Genomic DNA, 22739 nt, shown 5'->3' with positions numbered 1-22739 from the left:
GAACCCTCAGCAACAACACTGGCCTCAGATCAAGTCAGGATATATTACCAATTCATCTTTTACTCATGCTTTTTCCAATTCTGCAGCAATGCAGGTCTGAATGATTATTTACAATTTAGGTCGGAAATCCTGGTTAACTTATTATGCTTTTCTAGACTATCTCTTCCTTTGCACCAACATAATGTGCGTCTGTGTAAAAATCAAATAAAGGATGGAAAATCCTACTCTTTTTTGGCTTTTTCTAATTTTTGCAAAATGGGATTTCTTTCTCACACTGATTTGAATGAATCCATTTCAGAAATGGGGATATAAGGTAGCCCAGACCAGTTAAGCATTTATCAGTTCACTGGAAATTGTGACACTTGTTTTCACCTCGACACAATTTATGTGACCCAATGCTTTTGTCAAAATCGTTGGATATAAATGAGTTCACATATAGTACAGAATCTGTCTGCATGCAAAGAAAACTTACGCAGCTCGTCAAAGTAAGTGTCGCTGCCGTCCGCTCCTGGCACCGAGCATATCAGACGGGTCTTGAGGAATGTTGTCCACTTGTTCACTAGACTCCGCTGACCGCCCATGTCATTCTGATTTTAAGATAAAGTCATTCAAGAGTTGTTTAACAGGGTATTACTGTATGTGTAAAAGTGTGCAGAGAGAGAGTATGAGCAGTATTATGCATTGGTCACTTAAGCAACCAGATTTAATTTCTTTGAACCGAAAATGACCTCATTTAGTATCTGTGAAATAGCCAGGTTGAGTGGGCCTGATGCAGTCTTGAATTCAAATACTGAATTTAGGGGTTGAAACTTTCTCTTACCCTGCAGAGCTGTCCAATGCGGGAGTAAGTGGACTTTCCCAGACCCTGGGCCTCAACCGCCGTCTCACGGAAAAAGAAAAACACCTTGTCATCATCAGGGTTTTCACTTTCTGGGACCCAAAAGGAGCCAACAAACTTTGGTTCTGATGGACAGAAAGAATCAGGGAACAATGTCAGTTTCTGGAAGAAATTGTCAGTTTCATTATAACATCAACAGACGGTTAGAGGTTACTTATCACATTAAGTTAACTTAACAAAAATAGAATAGAGCATTAGTTGACACATAAACACACACACTGACCATTGAGCCAGCGGGAGTCATGCTGTTCGGTGCGAATAGAGGGGCGTTTCCCCAGGCTTCTAAAAATGGTGAAGTCCCGTCCCATTAGGTCTGTAGCTACGCCTGCATATAGTTCATCACCTAAGAGACAGAATGAATCAAGTAGTCAGTGATTTGTTATGTGAGCCTTTATGATGACAGCTGAAAGAATGGCATGAAAATGTTTGAAAATGAGAACAACGGTCAGCTAATTGGTCATTAGCATCATCAGCTAACATTAACATGGGTTTATTTACCAACGAGTACAGATGCAGCGTTGTGGCGAGGATCATACGGACTCTTCCCTTTCCCATCCTCCACCTTAGAGGGGTCAATCCTGAACACATGGTCCTGAAAGAGGGAGAAGACAAGCAGAAATGGATTTAAAAGTGACAAAAATACAATGCAATGGACTCAAAACTAATTTGCAACGAAGATATAATGTATTTGTATGCATACTTTACCATAAATAGTTCATTTGCTACTGCTGCATTTTGTTAAACATATTCATCTTGTGTTTTGAGGTATACGCCTGAACCTCGTGTGTGTGTGTGTGTGTGTGTGTGTGTGTGTGTGTGTGTGTGTGTGTGTGTGTGTGTGTGTGTGTGTGTGTGTGTGTGTGTGTGTGTGTTGGAATAACTATTTGTTTCAGCAGGGAGAACAAACAAAGGAAGTAATATTGTAAGTAAAGTAATCTTTGAACCAAGACTAGTAACTGACCAAAATACCATATAAATAATTTTGACACTTGAAGTGTCTGTGCACCTTCAAGTCTGTTTAATCCTGTTGAACACTATCTCTTCTGATACAGTTCAGCAGTTGTTTGTGTGAGGTTTTTTTTGTAATACATTACCTCCATCCTGTGTCCCACCTCCACAAAGGCACAGGTAGGGTGAAAGGCCCCGGTCCCACAGGCGTACAGGTGGGTGCGGTTAAAATGGTGCACAATCTTCACATAGTTCACACAGTCGGACTGAAAGAAACACAGAAAGACAATCAGTTTGAATATGAAAAGCAATCTGAATAGTTAAAAATCGATATAATGATTTGGACCTTAGAAAACATGTTGTTTAAAAACTTTCAAACTACAGAGATACAATTCTGGTGAGGAAATACAATAATATTCATACACAGGTTTTCGTTTAATGTCACTTCAGGTCACTTAGCGTTTCAGAAATGAACCCAAAAATACCATGCACGTGACTTCAGTTGGCTGCAGCCTAGTTTAAAGGTGTAAAAACAAGTTAGAATGACAACACAAGAAAAAAACACCTCAAAACACAAGTCCAACTGACAAAACTTGGACTCTATTTTGTTTACGTGATGTACATTCCTTAGATAGCTCCTTTCACCCTGTCCACCTGTGACAACACTGTTGAGTCCCCAGATCACTTCCAACGCCCTGTTGTGACAGCCTTTGTGTCCTGGTTCTTCAGACACATGCTTACAATGTAATTTTGTGTGCATACAAAAATATATTAGTAACGTAACCATTAGTTTAATTGCTGAGCTAATATAGCTGTTGACCGTAGCATTTTAGGCTGAACATTTAGCTTGCAGTTATTTGACTATTGACAAAAGAGAGAAATTGTTTTGAAAGAAGTGTGTTTTGCAAATATGTCAAGCAGGTGCATGTTTTAATTGAGGTAAGTAGTAACTTATCTCAATTATAAAATCCACCTGCTGCTGTGGAGGTGGTAAAATGTGTTTAGGAGTCATCTAACATCAACCAAAAGTCTAAGAAATAAACCAAAAGTAAACAACAAAGTAATATTGTGCTATATTATCTTACTTTTTGTGAAAAAGGGACCCTAACTAACCATAAACCTAACCCCTTTCTATTTCTCTACCTCCTTTTTTCTCTTTTCCTGCATCAATTTTCAGCACGCTTATCCCTTTTTTCTGTCTGATCCCGCCTCTTATTATCTAGACAGCAGGTTATTGACCGGCAGTCACATCTGTCCATCTGGGAGTCTGGTTACAGAAAGCCTGATCTCAGGAGACAGCTGTACAATGATTTACTGTACACTATTAGACAGGGTAGAACACATTCCTTTTCTGTCCAGAGTACTGTCCTAACCACAGGCCTTGATGTGATTGGCCTGTTTTTTCAACAACCCCTTAAGGAGAGCATGAACACCATGATTATTGTGCTCCTTTCCCCAAGGGCACTGCAATATATGATGAGCTAATATGATGCTTTTGAAAGTCTGGGTTGTCATTCCAGAAGTACTCAATATCCCAAAAGATACTCTAGTAAAAAATATCTCACTGTCTCACTCTGAATCCCACCCCCTTTGTCTACTTTTCCCCAGACAGGCCGCTCTAACATCTGTCTGTCGATCAAGTTACAGACACCATTGTACCCCGGGGGACTCTGGAGAAGAGGTTTATAAAGTCAGGAATATGACTGTCAATGAGCAATTGCCATGGTCAACTGAAGGATTTTGATGAAGACGCTATTTGTTATGGGCAAAAAGTTGAATAATGAGATTGGGTAAATGTAATTCTATAGTATACAACTCCTTTGTTCCATCCCTCCCTTATCTGGTGTAACTTTATTCTTTTGGAAAATATCTTGCTAAATGCGCCTGTTTGGTCTGTCACCTCAGAGTGACAGACAGGCCAGGTTGTGAAAACAGCAGCAAGCGGAATTGCGGCTCATTAGCCCTGACACACACACACACACACACACACACACACACACACACACACACACACACACACACACACACACACACACACACACACACACACACACACACACACACACACACACACACACACACACACACACAACCCTCAGTGGTATAGAACAAAGCCCTGCTTTTCCGCCTTTGAAAACCACTAGGGGGGTTAAAGTTTGAGTTGTCGGTGTGTGATACACGCATGCTTAGATGTGTGTGTGCATGTGTGTTTCCCCATGGGAAGGTGATAAAGCAATCAACAGGCCGACTAAGCTATTGACAAACACAGGAGACCTCTGTAGGCCATGAAAGAAAGGTAAACACTCCCTACACTTTCTCAACCCTTGGGCTTTTACACAATCAATGAACATATAGACCCTCAATTAGCTCACCAGCTTCCCTACACCCATGTTCCTCCAAAATAATGAAGTCCCATAATTCCCGGTGTGTGTATCTGATGTTTCTAGCCCAATTAGTAACCTTTACTTTTTCTGGTTGATAATTGGAAGTGACATAACTGTTTATCTCTAGAACAGGAATACTGCCTGATTTGTTTTGACTGCTGTATAACTTTCAGACATGATAGTCCCCAAAATCTATGTTCTGTTCTGGCGTGACCACAATCCAGCAAAGACAAGAATGTGTGTGACTGTGTGTGTTGGCGAGCCGCAGAGGTGAAGGAGTCAGCTGACCAGTAGTGTGACAAAGTAAACTCTTTGATGTGACAAAAGAGAATGAGAGCAAGAGGAAAAGAAAAGGTAAGAAGAGCCCAGATGCTTCAAAGACCTTACAAAGATCAGAAAGGAAGGAGGAGAACAACGGAGGTGAATTATGCCAGCCTTCACATTTTCTTAGTGTGTGAGTGTGTGTGGGTGGGTGTGGGTGTGAGTGTTAAAGGGTTCACCAGCTAACTTTTAACCTCCCACTGACTGATTAGTCGAAACAGTGAGCAAAATGCAGGCTGTGACCTCACTGGGGCCTGAGCTTTAGGTCTTGCCTTCATGTCTTATAAAGCTGTATTGTTCCTCAGGGGATGTCTTTTTTCCCTTTTCTTTTTTCATCCTTTCTATTATAGAAATGATTAACCCGATCGACCTATTTATTATTTCAGGCATTATCTATTCCTCTGCTAATTCACTCTATCCTTATGAGTAATGACAGCTAAATCCACAGGTAAAGATTAATTTGCTCTTCCTCGAAATTAATTTCATGATTCCTATTAAATTAAATAGTTATCAGTTATATTATCGTGTGATTATTATTTATTATACTAAATCTGCTGAGTTTTAAGAACAACCCCCATATTTTTCCCATTTATTTGGGACTGACATGTTTTAATCTAAACGTTTTTGCCATTTTTGTTGTATGCTTATTAAAGTTGAGTTAGTTCAAAATGAGCCACTGTTTATATCACTCTGCTTTGATTTTGTCTGACAGCGGTGGTCCAGTAAACTTTTAATAAAGTTAATGGCTGAGAGCCTTTCACTGAACACACAGAGCGATGGCTTCAGTGGACGGCTATTAGATACACAACACGGCCGAGTGTAATATCCCATGAATGCCTTTGAGAGCTTCAGCTGAATAGGACAATGAAGCTGCATTGACATTTGTCTGATGTATTTATACCCTGAAAATATAATTGATGGAAAAATGTATAAAATATCACTAAGGAACCCATCTATGATTTCCTTTTCTTTGGATGGAAATCTTTAATTGTTTCTGTAGCTGTATTTTCAAATGTAAACATGATGGCCACTCAGCTGTTTAGGATTTTGATTTTAAGTATTAAATCGATTACTCATGAGCACTTCAGGTCCTATGAGATTTAATTAATCATTTAATATGGCTAATTTATTTTCTCCTCAGTTTTCTGTGCCACTATGAGGTTGACATTTTAGATTAAGAGGGGACTGTTTCCAAAATGTTGGCAACATCATAGTATTTCATCAAACGTTAACATAAGGTCAAAAATTTAATTTCTCAAATATTTCGGTTTATGACTGAATACCTGCAAACCTGCTAGCATTATATTCCCATCCACATCAGCTGTTAGCAGTGTTCAGTTTCAAGCATTTGGTAATGTAACCATTTGACGATCAATTATGTTTTATTGTAGTGAGGAGTTTCCGTTGCTTAACCTCAACTTCTTTTCTTAACCAGTGGGTCAATCAATTCGAACTGCCGATCATCTTTTAACATGTGGTAACACGAAAGCACAAACACAAGCCATCACTTTTGAAGATTTAAATGTGGCTCCCGCTCTACACTCAAAGTGCTGAGTCAGACTGAGTGTCTGGATAAACTGTTGACTGTTTACTGCTACTGTCTGACTCAGTTTATGTACATGTGTCTGTGTTTGTGTTAGTGTGTCTGTGTGCATGTTAGGTGGCTTTCCTGTGGTCTATGGGTGTCTGTTTGAGTGATGAAGTGTTTATTACTTGTCTTTATGTGGGCTATTTCTTCTTCAACCATCATATGAATGTTATTTTGAGCAACAGGGATCATTTCACTGAAAAAAAAAATGTTTGAGGTAGAGAAAGGTGAAAATGCAATAATCCGTACGGTTTATAGAGCAAAAAGTAACTGCATAAAAAGAAAAAGTACAAGTACAAAGAGACCGAGGGAGGACTGAGAGGGTCATAAACAACATGAGAAACTTGTGTTTCCCAGAGAATAGCTATTATGAGATAGGGAGAGAGCATGGGAAGAGAGCAGGAGTAGGAGAGAGCGTAAGGGAAGCCGGAGAGAAGAGATCCAGTGGGGGAGAGGGATGTTGGCCTCTCCCTACGGAGTAACACTTCTATGTAATTAGGGTCAATGGTGTGAGGTCAGCTCAGTTCTCAGTGTGTGGGTGAGTGTTCACAAAGATACTAAAAGTAACAAGGAAGAAAAGTAAGAGGGGCATAAATGTTTAATAAAGGTTAAAAATAATATTTCAAGGCCAGAAGGGGTGGAATAACAACTCACCAGGGGAAAGCACCTTTCAATGCAACATTTGTCTTTAAAATTCAGCAATTTATTTTGTTTCAATCAACCTTTGTCTTTAAAATTCCCCCCAGAGTCCCCCTTTTTCTTTTCTTTTCTTTGTTTGTCTTATCTCTTTCTCTCCTGAAGCCATACCTTCTTCCTTTGGAGCATTTTACTAACTCTCTCCATTACCCCTGTCTCCACTGTTACCCTCTGTTTAAAACACACACACATGCACGAACGCACGCGTGCGCGCACACACACACACACACACACACACACACACACACACACACACACACACACACACACACACACACACACACACACACACACACACACACAGAGTGACTCCTGGTCAGGTGAAACTGAAGTCTGGGGTTTTCAATGAATGGAGCTCGTTGTCTGTCTGCTACAGCTGTGTAATCACACTGATGAAGGGTTTGTTTTACACACACAAGAAGAATTACACGCACATACATTGAATCCTTAAACATACATGGACAAACATGTGCACATGGTTAAACATACAAATACAGTATATAAAGGCACATGGGAATTGTTGCCATGCACATATGTGAAGTTACTGTTATGCACACACATACACAAACTCACACACTTAATCACACACAGATATAAATGAGATTGCTAATTGTGAGTGATGTAGTCCTGGGTGGTCTATAGGCTCTTGGTGGCCTTTACATGTCGGTCAAGCTAAGCCACACACATCACATTTAGACACATAATCAGCAGATTCAGTCCTTACTCGACATATTATTAGAAACGAAATGTTTCTCTTGTGTCAAAATAGAAAGTCTTGATGTTTAAATCTTTTTTTGGCAGCCATAAAAAGAAGGAAGTAGCAGGGTGGCTTTGTTCAGAGAAACAGTCCTAAAAGCACTACAGTAGGTCATTAGTTTAATCTTCTGAACATGTGTATCTTATTTAAAATGTATAGAGGACATATTTAACCTCAACTAATGGCACACAGAGAGCCAAGAACTTCATCAAGAGCATAAGTGTGTTGCTGTGTTCCTTGGACTCTCCCATTTCCTAAGTTGTACAGTTGAAATTCCTACTTAATGTGCTCATTGCCTCTCTTTTCTTATTGTGGGAACAACACGGATGCCAAAAAGGAGATGTGTTGTACTGAGTGTTTGAGTTATGAGATGTACACAGTTGTATGACTGACAAACAACAAAAAAATAACCTCCTTGATGGAAGTAATTATATGTATCCTTATTAAATAAAGGTTAAACATACACTGCATTTTTACGTAACCTAACACATGCAGCCTCCCAATAAACAGATATCTCCCAAACATCCAACCTTATTTTGAACCACGGCATAATCACTTTGCTTTAAGTGTATTAGTGAGACAAGATGCTCTGTTCAGCTGTGAAACTAACCTCTGGACGCTACTTAGTTCCAATTCACAAAAAGTCGTAATGTTAACTAAATTATTCAAGGAAACACCTCTTCCTGTCCTTCCTTATATCCCTTTTTGTTGTGTCAAAGCAATACTTACCCTCTGTTAAGTCTTTGTAATGCACATGCTCTCTTGTAAAACCTCTGTAATGTGTTTACAGGAGATCAGGTTCCTAAGGAATCTCGCTGTGCTAACTGGGTTTATCTAATTCTTTAACTACATTTTGACACAGTTACAGCTGTTCGCCTTTCCACACTATTCGTGTGTCTCCGCCTATTTGTGTGTGTGTGATCCTGTTAGTGTGTGCCTTGTTTTAGTTTTGCTACTCACCTTGACCCTGCCTAACTTCACGCTTGCCAACAACCAGCTGATCAACTCTCCTACACATCAACCCGATACTTCTCCACACAGTATTTTCTTCCCCAACTATTGTGGTAGCACCACACAGGCCTCTTCCTTACGAATTTTTGTGAATAGTTTTCCTTTTCTTGTAATTTAAATTAGTATTTGTTGCTACAGGGTTCCTGTCGGACTGTTTTGCTGCTTACCAGTTTGCCAACCTTTAATCCTTTGCTCTACTTTTCTAGCCAGTGTTTAGTGCACCTCTGCCATCTCCAGTTATTCCCTTTCTCCAACCCATCTTGTTACAGTTATATGATAATAAACTTGATGAAGTTATCTACCTCAGTTTTTCATTCATTTAGGAAATATATTCACTGCATACAACCACAGAATGTAGACTAAATCACTGAGTGGAAATTGCAGTGTAAAAACACCTTAGCATTGGACTGACTACATATCTAAGATAGGGTTTCAGACAAACAGATATTGAGGAAATGATCTCACCAGGGCAGGTCCAAAAGTAGGAGTGTTGCTCCTATTATTACATGTTATTCATTTAAACATGGTGTTTCTGTCTTGTGATGACTCCCATGACTGCAATGGATTAAAAGGTAGCATTGTGTTGTTCTGGGTAGGAGTGGACCGTCCTCCTCGAGGAGCTCCTCAGCCCTTCTTTTTAACTTCAAGCGTTGTATGACGTCTGGGGGCTGATGAGTGATCATTAAAATGGATGTACAGTCCACTTGTTTTGCTGATAGGTCGTGGATGATAAGTGTGGTCTGAATTTCCTTGAACTAATACACAGCTTAGGCTTGATAACAGGTGAATGGTGTTGGAGACTTACCGTGATATCCTTGCCAGCCCAGTTGCACTCCTCCCTCCAGTCTACTGGAGCAGGCCAGTAGATCTGAAACACAGTAGGTAAAGGTCACATGATCCTGTCTCTGAAATATGAATTCAAAATCTTGCTTAATTGACACATTTTTGCTCGATTAACACTTTGAGAAATGATTTAAACCTAAACTTGCTTCTTCCCTCTCTAAATCTGCTTCTTTCCCATGAATTATGTGTCACACAGTGTTTATTTCTATTGATAAAACTTAAAGACGAAATCTCCAGCCTGTTATCTTTTCACCGTCTGATAACCACAGCCAGTTTTATATCCTTTCTTTTCTATCATCGCCTACTCTCATCCACCCTTCTCATTGTAAAGAAGGATGGCCCCGCCGTCTTGAAAAACTGCTTTAGGTATTGTGAAATTGCACACACAGGTCATAAATCAAAGTCGCCCATATAACACAAAAGCAACAGCGTCTACACATCTAACGCACCAACCATGTCATTTTCTCCAAACAGCTCTGAACAGATGTCCTGCATTTTGTTAGTATGTTTTTTTTGTGTCTCTATGGATTGATGTGCACTTGTTTTTGCCAGTGTAAACAGTTTTGTATAAATCTATTGTCAGCTCCAGTGTATGTATTCAAGTTTATGCAGGTGGGCCATGTCTGTGACTAATAGTCTACTCCAAAGGTTTCAATCAAAATATGTCATTCAGATATTAATCACAACGTTATTTTGGATAAAGGCTCTCTTTTCATCTCTCTCCATCTCTATGATGTTCTACCTTTTTCCCTATTAATCCCACATTCCTGTTTCTTCTCTTCTTACATTGGAAGCCGCACAGTAAATGGTCTCATATGTGCAAGATATGATTCAATCATGTTCAAAGGAGCATGTTAGTTACTATTTCCACAGTTTTGAAAGTTTTTCTTTGTTCATGCCTTTGGGTCCACATGAAAACAAACTCATAAAGTATGTGTAGCCCGAAAACAATAAAAAAAGTTTTGCTAGGAATTTAAAAATATGGCAATGGTTGTAAATGAAAAGGTATTCTAATTTCCATCCCATGCCAGTATAATCTCCTCGATCTAGTTTGTCGTAAAAGTAATAAAGTGATTTTATGATAAGAGACACACAATGTCTCTAATCAGAGCAAAGTTCTGGTAAATACTCTTCATTAGTACAAATATCGCCATGAAAAAGTAGAGTAATCACTGCTTTGTTGTGAAGATAAAATACACTGATCTCATGAGAACTTCAAACAAATTGCAGTCCAATAAATTAATATATTTGTATTGTGAATCAAATAATGTATAGAAAGTCCTGAAACCTCTGCATAAATGATCATTAGTAATCATTAGCCTTTCCATACAGCCACATATTTTACGGGGACTCATTTTGTTTCTGACCAACCTTGTGCTCCTGCTTGGCGATATTGTCTAGTGATAGCGACAGCAGGAAGTTCTTGGCCCCGACGAAGAGGCGGCCTCTCTCTTCATCCAGCAGCAGAGCGCTGAAGCAGCAGGAACGCTCCAGCTCGAACCGCCGCACTCCATGAAACTGCTGTAACTCTGAAATCACAAAGAGGGCGGCAACTTTTTAAATGTGGGTTGTGTGTAGACATACATTAATATACTGATGGCACCCCATAGCCAACACAAAACTGCTTTCAGTTCATGCATACGGTTAACGGTCCTCGGTAACTTCCATACCAACATACAAATACCAGAAACCTCCAATTAAAGCAGTCATTAAAGATTAAGTAAGTCAGGTTTTGTCCAGTTTATGCATCAAGATGATTGTCCTTGAGCTACTAAATACTTTGTGATCAAGGTTTTAATACAAGAACAACCTCAGGTCATTAGATTCTTCAGAGACTAATCGGTTAGTTGCCCAAAGGGTGCAACAAGTGATAAGGTTGATCAAGAAGGTAACTGCTTAACATGGTTTTTTACATTTCATGGTTGTGTCCTAGGGCCAGTGACATGTTAACAGGCAGGACAAACTCCTGACAGTAACGACACTGCATTAGTCTCAATGGAATCAAATTGAGTGTCTTTTCCAACCTGGCAAGAAAAAATTCTAGGGAAACATTGCCCAGGAAAATTCTGCTTGTATTTGTAAACTTAGGCTATAGTTAACCCAAGCCAGTGGAAAAAGAGAAGTCTGAAGAAATAAAGGGATGCCCTGCACTTAAACCAGGAGCTCACAAAACAAGATCAGGGCCCTTTCTGCTTTCACTTTAAAATGGCTTTATTAGTCTGCCATTGTTCTAATGGCAATTTATAACTTTTATTAAGCCTCAGACGCCACCCAACAGCCGCCTGCATGACATCAGGGGCTGTAGGTCTACTGCTATTATTAAAATGCCATTTTCCACAAATGTGTTACTATTTAGTTCCACCCTGATAAAATATTGTGTGTCATTTGATGATAACAACCTTGGGCACAAAGATACTGGTACTGAAAGGGACATTTAGTTGGTTTTCACACATGTTAAAGTCATTAATATTGCATTAACAGGCATGGTCATTATCAGCATGTTAATTTACTTCTGTTTTTTTGAAAGAGCATCAAGACAACTGAATAACTTACATTGTCATGCAAGGGTAACTAGTTATTCTGAGACTTGAATAACCACATGAACGATTGTTTAATGATCACAATAGCATGCCTATTTAGATTATTGCAAAATACATCACCAATTCATCAGCTAGACATGAATTATTCCACTAGATAAATAAACTAACTGCTGCTGTTGGCGATGATCTTCCTATGCAGGTTAAAATAAATCAAAAGTGATTTCAGAGAGTCATGAGGTCATTAAGATTTCTTTCTGGCCTCGATGTGTCAGCTAAAACTAAAATATTCTGCTGTTTTTCGATCCAGCGAGCTTCTTGTTGCCTTCATCCTAAATTAAAGGGAGCACATATCTCAGCTGGGCAGACGGCCTTCGGCGAGCCTCGCAGCCTCGGTGAGTTCGTTCAGCCTGTAATTGCCATCTTTCAATGATGGAACACATCCCTGGTTTATGTGGTTGTGTTGGGCATTGAGCTGCCTTCTTCTAACTTACAACACTCGGGATGAAACACAAAACCCTGCCACTAAGCTGCATTTGTGTGTTTGTGTGCACATCTGTTTGTGTGTGGCTGTGAATCCCAGGAACCACAAATTACAGCTGGCTGCTGTTCAGGACTGTTTACTTTGAAAAGGATATGGTGGAATCTCACATGAAACAGAGAAAGTGTGTGTCTGTGTGAGGCTGTGTGTACACAGAATAAAGTACACATTTTGTGCAGCTGAAGAGACAAAAACTCCCCTGCACACAAGCCAAATTTGCCTTCTTAACACATAACTCTGGTTTTCCACTGCAAAAAAACGTTGTTCTCCTTACCTTTGTAGGAGAGCTTCATGCGTGGTGAGGAGGAGGAAGAAGAAGAGGAGGATGTAGAAGATGAAGAGGAAGTGCGGGTTATGGGAGGGGAGGAAGCGTGGGCGGCGGCCAGGCCCAGCAGGAACAAAGAGCTGCAGGTGACCATCATGGCCGCCATCATCATCATCATGGTCATCATCTTGGCACGCTTAGAACAAACTATTTCCTTTCAAAAGTTAAAGTCTGTGATGGGACTTTCAGCTGGATTTTGGCCTAGTTTCCACTTAATATTTGCCTTACTATCTTTTGTTAGAGTCTGGTTCTGGTGCAGAACAGAACCATATCCCTTTGACTTGTTTTGGTTTAGTCGTTGGTGTATCCAGGATCAGCTAAACTCTGTAAGCCCAAAACAGATTCTGCCTCTCGTTGTTTACTTTTGAAGTAGATGCTTTCAAGTTACTGATATTCAGTGTAATCTTTATAACACCCTCCTTGGTTCTGAAGAGTCTCTGAAGAAACACTACTCCTTTGGTGAAGGACGACCAAGTTCAGCTCTCACATCCAAGACAGGACAAAAACGTCACAAATGGGAATAGAGACCTAAAAATAGGGACAGAAAGGGACAGGATTTAGAAATGGTCACTACTAGCATATGTTTGCATGTGCCAGAGGAGGCCCTTGCACACACACACACATACACACACACACACACACACACACACACACACACACACACACACACACACACACACACACACACACACACACACACACACACACACACAAAAACAGCACTGGCGTCTGAAGTATATTTAGTCAGATTGATGCCCCTGCCAGGCGGTGTTAATGCCAGCCTACATTATGGCAACAACACTATAATCTCTTCACATTACAGAAAGACTCGGGGACAGCTCCAAAACACACACACTGACCATGATGATGTGTGTGTGTGATAGAGATATGCCATGCCGACAGCCAAGCCAAGCATAATCTCCCCATGTCTGTTGAACTGCCAACTCAAAGTGGCATCCCTCTGTCTCTCTCTCTCTGCCTCCACACTGGCAGACGGTGTCACCAGATGAGATCTCTTCATTGCTAGTGAAGCGACAGTGACGTGGATGGATGTATGAATGGATGTATGAGAGCATTGGTGCACAACAGAAAGTCACTTGTGAAAGCTAAAAAAGGTTGCTTTTGTAAAGAGACTTGGTGCAAATATTGAGTTACACAGTACTATACAAATGGCATTACAAGTTATCCAAATGTTAAACTTTTTAGATTTTTATAGTCTGTGCACACAGCTTCTGTGTATGGTCAGTATAAAAGGAACCTCTATAAAGCTACTAGAGAACTGGAGTCAAATTTAAAGTGACAGATCTCTTATTGTTTCGGAAAAATCCCCAATAACTTTGTGCCTGGGTTGTGAGCGTGTTGTTGTAAACCACAACTTTACCACAGCAGGGGCAGGAATGAGGTCACTGGTTTGTAAGCCTACATGTATATGAATGTTGTGTAGTTAAAAGCGTGCAAGCACGGCACAGACACACACTCACACACGCCTCTCTTTCAGTACTTTGGACTCTGTGGTCGGTCGTAAAACAATAAAGCCTTTCAGTAGAAACAGTCTCCTTTATTATATCACACCTCACAGTTGGCACTTTTTGCTTTCACGAACAATTACCTTTATCAATGTTATTCAAACTAGATGTGTCTCACTGACTGACTGCTAAACTCACAGTTCAAAGTGTTTAACGGAGACAATATGGACGAAATTGTCCCATCTGCAAGCCCAGAGGATATCCACATCTTGCAGTCATATATGGTAAGACCCATAAATTGCATTTTGACTTCTGGTGATAGAACCAGCCAACACACAGCTGCTATTATTTCAACTCAGCTGGTAATGTTGACGGCCTCTAGGATACTTCCTATATGGGAGTTCAAAGCAGATTGAGAAGTTTTACAATTAAAGCAAGTCGTTAGATGGGTCAATAAAATAAATGTTTTTTTGTTATTTATCTTACTGTTTTTTTTTGGAGATTGTCTTGTTTTTTTATTATTATGTGCATTAATTTAAAATGTTACACTCATTTATCGCTTTCAAGCAAACATGTGCATACTGAAATATACAACATGACTTTGTACACACAGAACTTACATACACACACACACACACACACACACACACACACACACACACACATACACAAATACACACAAATGCACACAGAGACAGACCCGTCGAGGCTGTTGGCTCAGTGTTTTATGAATAATGGAGCTATTGAGGCGTGGAGACAGGAGAGCTCTCATAAACTCACGGCTCCCAGGCCACAACACAACAGGACAGAGCTGAACATGGACATAAACTCCCACATACCCTGCAGTATGTTAACACACACACCCCCACACACAAATGTGAATGGACAAAAGCGCACATAAAGTTCCGAACAGCACACTACCTGCCATCTCCTGCAAGAACTCCCTGTTTCAGAAGAGCACTAAAAGGTGTTGTGAAGTGTGAATTATCATGGGACACTTTTATAGTTCTAAACTGCAAAATGAGTTGGCTATTGTGTGATTATGAGTGTGAAATTGATTAATAAATGTGTGTGTGTCTGTGTGTGGGGGGGGTCTGAGGCCGAATAAATAGCCTTAAGGTTGTTCATGTGTGTGTCCCACATTCTGTTCTGGGCTGAAAAAACACTGCAGTATTTCAAGGAGTAGGACGTCAGCGGACTTGTCAGCTCCAGTGAAAATTAAACACAAACACACACACACACACACACACACACACACACACACACACACTACCGCACAATCTACGTCACAGTCCCTGGGAGTGACAGGGGGCAGCAGTGAAGCCCTACAATCCTGTCGGCTGCTATAAAAGAAACGGCCGGTCCCATTGTTCCTCTGAGTCTCCCAGAGCTGTGTGTGCGTCTCAGCATGGGTTTGTATGTCTTCCGAATCTTCCATCATGAGTTGAGGAGAGCTTTATTGTTCCTTATTGCACATCATCGTCCCATCCCAGAGCCCTGAGCGAGCACACTCGCATTTATTGGCAAATGTGCTTATATACTCATCTAGTAACTCAGCACTCACCCCTACAAACACACACTCACGAATATACACACACTCCTTGCATGCTCCATAATGCATCTTAATAAAAAAAGCCATTGGGCCCGCTGACACTTGCATTCAGTGCAGCTTCAATAGACATGGAGGAGCGGCTTGCCAAGGGGGAGTGGATTAAAAATAAAGAGAAAGACAGAGAGAAATTCTTAAGAGGGGGTGGAGGTGGGGGAGGCAAGCCATCCTGTCAAAAACCAGCCTAAATAGACACAAGAAGACAAAGCAGCGCGCCTCCAGGGTGAGACGTGCTTTTGAAAGGGAGGTTAGAGTGCAATCCTACAGTACAGCACACTATAATGAATGAATGGATATCAGCAGTTTAACCTGTAGCCCTCCACTACCACAGGTTAGAGGAGAGGAGATGGGAGAGACATAGAAGTTCTGATAGAAATGGACAAACAGAAATGCGATGAGAAAACCATGATTGACTATTAAAGGTAGAGCAAGATAGATATTATGCATGATTGGAGGGGGAGTAGGGATATGAAGGGCACTTGGGAGAAAAAGGAGGAAAGGTAAATTGAAATAGTGAGAGAAAAAGACAAGTAGGAGGATGAGGTATCATGGGTGGGGAGGTGAGACAGTAGAGAAAAGAAGAAGGGGAGAAATAACAAGTCATAGGTTAGAAAAAAGATGAAGAGAGGAAAGTGGGAGATGAGGAAGAAGTTGGGGGACAAACTACAGTATAAATGGAGCAGTAGGAAAAGGATAGTGAAGGAGGTGGAAAGGAGGAAGCGCAGGGGTTGAGACAGGAAGGAGAAAGGAAAGCCCAGTTCCACGGAAAATAAGAATATGAAGGAGGGAGGGAAGAATGGAGGAGAAAATAAGGGAGGCGTGAGTTGATGGAGAGAAAGGAGCCAATTGTTTCGCCTGCAGGGAGAAAAGAGTTTCCCTGGCTTGTGACCAACAAGTCTAAGCCTTCCTGCGACGGAGAAATTAAAGCAAGGAGGGATAGATGGATGGATGGAGGAAAGAAGAGGAAGAATGAGGTGGAGTGGGTGAGGCGGAGGGAGGGCTTGCAGCTTAACAAAGCAAAGTGACAGCAGGTTACTGGTGGCTTTTTGCACCAGTGAATGTGATAGGCGAGAGAGAGGGAGGGACATTAAGCAAATTGTTGAAAAATGCAGGAATACAAAATCCAATTCACCTCAGGAAAATGAATTGGCCCTGATGATCTGAGTACTCGTGGTATCTTTTACGTTATGTGTGAAACTTAGATGTAAAAAAAAACGTAACAAATACAACCCATATGAAAAGTTGAAGACAGGTGATGTAGTAAACAAAAACCGGACTTGCCCCAGAAGTACAATACCGCTGTACATGTTCTTTGTAAACTAAACCAGACGTCTTAATTGACATGCATACGTAAGTTCTCATTCACAGCATTCGTTTCAATGTCAAACTATGGGATGCGGATGGGGGATCTAATTATGCCAATCCTGATAGGCTGATCATGGCCGCCGCGTGAGAGAATCCACCTACCCTTAAAATAGCTTGTGCTACAAGTGCCATTCAACTGTGTTATTTCAATGCTGACAAAACACGTCTGAAAAAACATTGGAATTGCATGCACAGGTTTCACGCCACCAACTCTTTTCATTCTGGCATTTTAATGCCTCTACCATAAAAATTGCTCATAATATAAAGCATATCAGAACACAGAGGAGTATTGGTATGTGCGTGCATGCTTCGTACTCATCACAATGTCAAGACTAACCCTATCCCATCTGGGTACATTTTTTTTGGAACCACACGAGGTTAGCCATGTATCTTAGTGTTAGGAATTGGTTTTAAGAGTTGAGGTTGGAAAAAAAGACTAAAGAAAGGGTGGTTGTTCAGCATGTGATTGTGATGGTTAGGTTTGGGGAAAGCATTCAGGGACTGAATATAAGTCAGTGTCTTCACAAGTACTTTAGCACAAAAGTAGCAAGCATGTGAAAAGTTGGATCCTAAACTCACAATATTTTCACTTTGGCTGTTAAATAAAATTCCTCTGCAGTTGTACCATTTAAAGCTTTATGGTGTTTTGATTCAGCTCAGATAAAAATCTGCTCATCTTGCGGGTCAGATTGCTTCATTCCCAGAAAAGCACTCACAAAAGCACAAAGCCTTACATCTAAAGAGAGATGCAAGAGAGGGAAAGCAGGTGATGTATAGCTGCATGTCAACACGCCTCAGACCTTCACAAACAATCTCTAGAGGGAGCAGATGCGGAGTGCAGGAAGCATGCAAAAAGGAGGACTATTACAATGACTGCAGCTACAGCATTTTGGGTTTACAGGATAATACTGTCGTGGGTGTTTTTAAGTGGTCCATAAATATTATTCATTTTGGAAGTCAGGGCTAAGAGTGAAGGTGAAAGATAAGTTAAGAGAAGGCTTTACAATGATTTGCAGGCACACAACAAGTAAAAAGCTCATTAGAGAAACACTTTAGAAACAGTGTGATGTGAATTGTGCATTAGACGTACAGTATTGTTTTCAGTGGAGAGCCTTGGGACAAAGCTGGCTCCAGGTTAAATGGCAGATTCACACACACACACACACACACACACACACACACACACACACACACACACACACACACACACACACACACACACACACACACACACACACACACACACACACACACACAGCAGCAGCTACAAGCCAAAAGTGACTACCAGTCTTTATGGGATTTAAGTTGAAATGACAAAGTGAGAAAGCAAGACAATCCGGGGCTAGAGACTTAGTTGTTCTGAAAGAAACAGAGTGAATGAAGGAGCCGGGGAGGCTACAGCACTCTGCTGGTCGCTGGTACCGAGCCATCTGGCCCAACATCATTAATGGAAAGTTTCCCAGCCGGTGAACCCGTGGCTAGTGTTTGTTCAGTTTGGCTAAATTGTTCTTACTTGTCAAAGTGTGAATGGGAAAAAGCAAAGTTAACTAAACCTGATTGACTGATGTCCAAAATGCAACCCTGTGCAACCAGCCACATCTCACCTGCTATTTGTGATTGATATCTTTAATGGATTTTTTATTAAAAAATGCCTTTGGAGAAGTACTATCCTTACTTACAGGATTAAACCTGTCCTCTGGTATAACAACTTCTGAAGAAATTAAGACATTAAGTAGAAGCTAAGGCGAGGGCAGCCTGCTGGTCGCTGGTAGCCGTCCATTTGGCTGTGGAGCAGCAGTAAGTCAGGACCTTACAGAGCTGCCTCTGGTCTGCTGACTGGAGCTCCAAACAGCTCTCCTAGGGAGGACAACTCACTCTACTCCATGAAACAGAGCCGATTTCTGAAGAAGCCCACATGTGATCAGCGTGATTTGTAAAAAGATACTTGGCTTTCTAAAAAGGCTTAGGCACTGCTGCACAAGATCAAGTCTCAAGCGAAGGATGCTGAGCAAAACATAAACAGGAGTTGTTTTTATCAAGATTTCCTTTCTGGAGCAGAAGTTATTTTGGAGTTAATGTTTTTGAGATAGACATTGACAAAATTCTGTAATTTATAATTGATCCCCAAAACCCCAAATCCTTTCTTGTGCCACATCATCATCATAAATATAACTTGTAGGGATGTAAGCGGTGACCGCACTTTAAATGAACTCACCTGTCCATCCGTATCCAGGGGAACTAAATTCCACTGGAGTTCAGAACATTCCAAGTTGGGATCAGCGTCCACCTGAGCCCAAGATGCCTCCGACAGCACTGACCAGTTCCATAGTTACTGAACAGCTTTTCCCTGTTTTACCTCTCATAGCCTATCTGTTGCAATAAAAATAAAACTCACATGTCCCTATGAGCCTCTTTATTATTCACTCCCAGTACATAAAGTGCACGTTATTAACACCTAAATGCACTCACTGAGTTCTTGTTATGTGCTTGCAAGGCACCCATTCTCAGACTTTAGCATGTATATATTCAATAAGAAAGCACAGAAAAGTGGAGCTGAATCTCAAAAGATGAATCCAAAAAGTAGAGACAGAAAGCAGAATTTCTATTTAGAAAATAATCCAAAACTTGCTTTAAATGATTTTCAGAAAGCAGTGAAGAAAAAGAAAAAAACCTGTCAGTAATTCCAGGGATGAGAATGATGGGAATGGTGCCTGGAGGGCAGAACGAGCAGTGGCAAAGTCCCACTTCGGTGTGAATAGTCCAGTGAGTCTTAAAAAGAGTCCAGAAAGCAGCCGGTGTGTGAGTTAAAAAGCAACGCAGTGAGATCTGAGTATTCCCCTGTCTGCAGTCAGCTCCACTAATGAACGGCTGCACTCCAGCTCCACTTACAAAAACACACAACCCCTATGCACACACATAAAACTCTTCTTAACACACACACGCAAGGAGTTCACACACACACATTCAAAGAGTTTTCACAGGAACTGAGCGGAGTAGAAGTGCTCAGAGGGAGAGCAGGCAGGAATAATGGACTTAATTCAAGAAGGGAGAGAGCAAGAGAGGGAGGGAGGGGTTGCAGAGGAGGTGAGAGGAGGGGAGTGGAAAGGGGCAGGGACATGCTGCGTTCTCAATGTGTGTGTGCCACTGTATACATTTGCATTGGTACCTGTATGACACTTTTTATCTCTCACTCTTCCTCAGAGTGATCAGTGACTGTTATAACTTCAAACAAGACTAGAAAACCTAAAAGCAGCAATCCACAGACTTGTGACCTGGACTCAAGTTAGTCTGAAAGGCCTGTATTTACTGTTTCTTTTAGGTCCTTCCCTGATCAAAATTGATAACTGTGAGAGAACGTTGTGTAATCTTCTGTTGTCGATCTTAGATCACACTTTGAGAAACTGCGAGATGGCACTGGACTGGGAAATATCTGCCACCAAACAACCGATTCTCTGGATTTTCAGTACTAGTATTAAGTACAATCTGGCATCATCCAAAATTGATATTGCACAGACTGACAAAGATTGCAAACACATTTTATTGGACCCATCTTGCACATCGTGACCTCTGATGAATTCTGTGGATCACTGTGGTTGCAATGTGTAGTCTTAAATCACAAACATTAAGCCAGACCCTTGGATGTAACTGATCTGAGACGTGACTTGAATCGAAACTTCCCTTGGATCTTGCTCTGACTCAGGACTTTACTCAGAAGACTTAAACACTGATTTGCAGTATATTGATGTATTGTGATAAGACAGTAGTTTGGATAAAGATCTCAGAGAGAGAGAAATTTTACTAGACACAGGAAAACGACTGAATGCTGGTGTGGACAGTGTGTAGGCTGATAAGCTACTGTAAATACAGTAAGAGGGTAATTGGCACACATTTATAACATATGAGGGGTTACATCATCCTCTTCAAGTTGAAGAATGGGTCACCTATTCATGACAGCAAGTCTTTGAACACACCAATAAATGAAAAGCACAGAAAGTAAGAAAAAAGTTAAAGTTTGTGACAGGGTTATCCATTTAAGTGCCAGGCGAAAGATTAGGTTGAGTTTGAGTTTTTACCTCTAAAAATGTACATGGTTGGTAAAGGGATATTTTCAGGCAAAAGTCTTTGCTTTCTGGTTTTAAAAAGGACACGTGGAATGGTTAGCCTAAAAAAAAATAACTACAATGTATTCCTTTGATGAAAAGTTTTCATGATGGAGAAATGAATCAAAGCATCCATTCAACTTGTTAAACAACTCCTGCGGCATAATCCTCTGTCGTCTACCGGTGTGCTTGGTACTTTTCTGAGAACAATGAGCAGAACATAAACAGATTTGAGTTTATAGATAAAATGATCTCCGTCCTTGCCCTACTGTGACCAAAATGTACACCTTAGCTGTATTTACATGACAAGCGTTCAAACGGCTCTGTGCTGATGTTGCCGTTCTGTTCCTATGGACGGACCGTTGCCGCTCGACTAAGTGGGAGCGTGACGTTCGTATTATTAAAACTTGATCTCATTTACTGCCGACCTTTAGACACATTACCAATTAGATGACACTTATATGTAGCACCGCAAGCTAGCAGAGGAAGTAACCATAGAACAGAAACTCACAGCAAAGGTTTGTGCCCAACCCTGCAGTGTGCATAGACTAAATAGCAGAACATGAGAATGTTTACAATTGAACCCCCACTCTTATTGGGGAGAGAGCATTATATACAGATCTGTCACATTTTTGTTAGCTTAGGTATAACTTATGCTACATCATGTTGCCTACTTCTAAGGTAACATGAAAGAGTTTTTGGAAGACAGAAACCTTTGTTTCTAACACATCTTATGATAACATGAATTACTGTTAGACAAACAAAATGAAGCTAACATTCCTCATTTTATATTATCTCTGTAACTGTGGTGTAACTGAATGTATTTGACGTAGGGCATGCCAACATGAGAAGTCCAATTCTTGCTGTCTGATCATCAAATCGAATATTTCTCTCGACAAACTGCAGCACCCAACCAAACAGAAACAGAAACATGCCCATCTCCTTTAGTCATTCCAATGGCAGGTGCGGCGCTGTTCCTGGCAACCCTTACACACACACACACACACACACACACACACACACACACACACACACACACACACACACACACACACACACACACACACACACACACACACACACTCTTACCAGGGTACAGTCCACACACAGAGAGGTCAACGGTCTCACTTTAGGGGGTTTACTGCAGTATGTGTGTGTGTGTGTGTGAGATTGTGTTGTATGTTTTCAGCCCATTGCCCGCCCCCTGCTGACCTGTCTGTCATAAACCAGTCTGATGTCTCTACAGACTGCAGAGTGAGCACTGTGATCCTGACAAAGGCTTTTGTCTCAGCTAAAGCCTCTGTGCTTTTGAAACAGATGAGGCCTCAGGTTTCCTAATAGCGTCTTAGT

At 40.9% G+C, this 22739-nt stretch overlaps 1 protein-coding gene across 5 annotated transcripts in view; it reads right to left on the bottom strand.

Annotated features, from left to right (window-relative positions):
• The window catches only part of sema3b (sema domain, immunoglobulin domain (Ig), short basic domain, secreted, (semaphorin) 3B), an 80937-nt gene that overhangs the window by 8486 nt on the left and 49712 nt on the right, over positions 1-22739 (bottom strand). For 3 of the 5 annotated variants that reach the window (XM_063885113.1, XM_063885104.1, XM_063885097.1), the window contains 8 exons: positions 12799-13377; positions 10818-10975; positions 9409-9471; positions 1993-2112; positions 1397-1490; positions 1122-1241; positions 821-963; positions 473-587 (listed from right to left, as the gene is read on the bottom strand). In XM_063885113.1, coding sequence (XP_063741183.1) covers positions 473-587; positions 821-963; positions 1122-1241; positions 1397-1490; positions 1993-2112; positions 9409-9471; positions 10818-10975; positions 12799-12976 — 991 coding nt within the window. In that variant the 5' untranslated portion in view covers positions 12977-13377. Of the gene's footprint in view, positions 1-472; positions 588-820; positions 964-1121; positions 1242-1396; positions 1491-1992; positions 2113-9408; positions 9472-10817; positions 10976-12798; positions 13378-15236; positions 15347-19504; positions 20294-22739 lie in introns of those variants that run through there. The other 2 variants (XM_063885120.1, XM_063885127.1) reach the window with 2 other exon arrangements.

This window comes from Eleginops maclovinus, chromosome 1 (genome assembly GCF_036324505.1).
Source record: "Eleginops maclovinus isolate JMC-PN-2008 ecotype Puerto Natales chromosome 1, JC_Emac_rtc_rv5, whole genome shotgun sequence".
NCBI lineage: Eukaryota > Metazoa > Chordata > Actinopteri > Perciformes > Eleginopidae > Eleginops > Eleginops maclovinus.
This window is presented reverse-complemented; position numbering and strand designations above follow the sequence as displayed.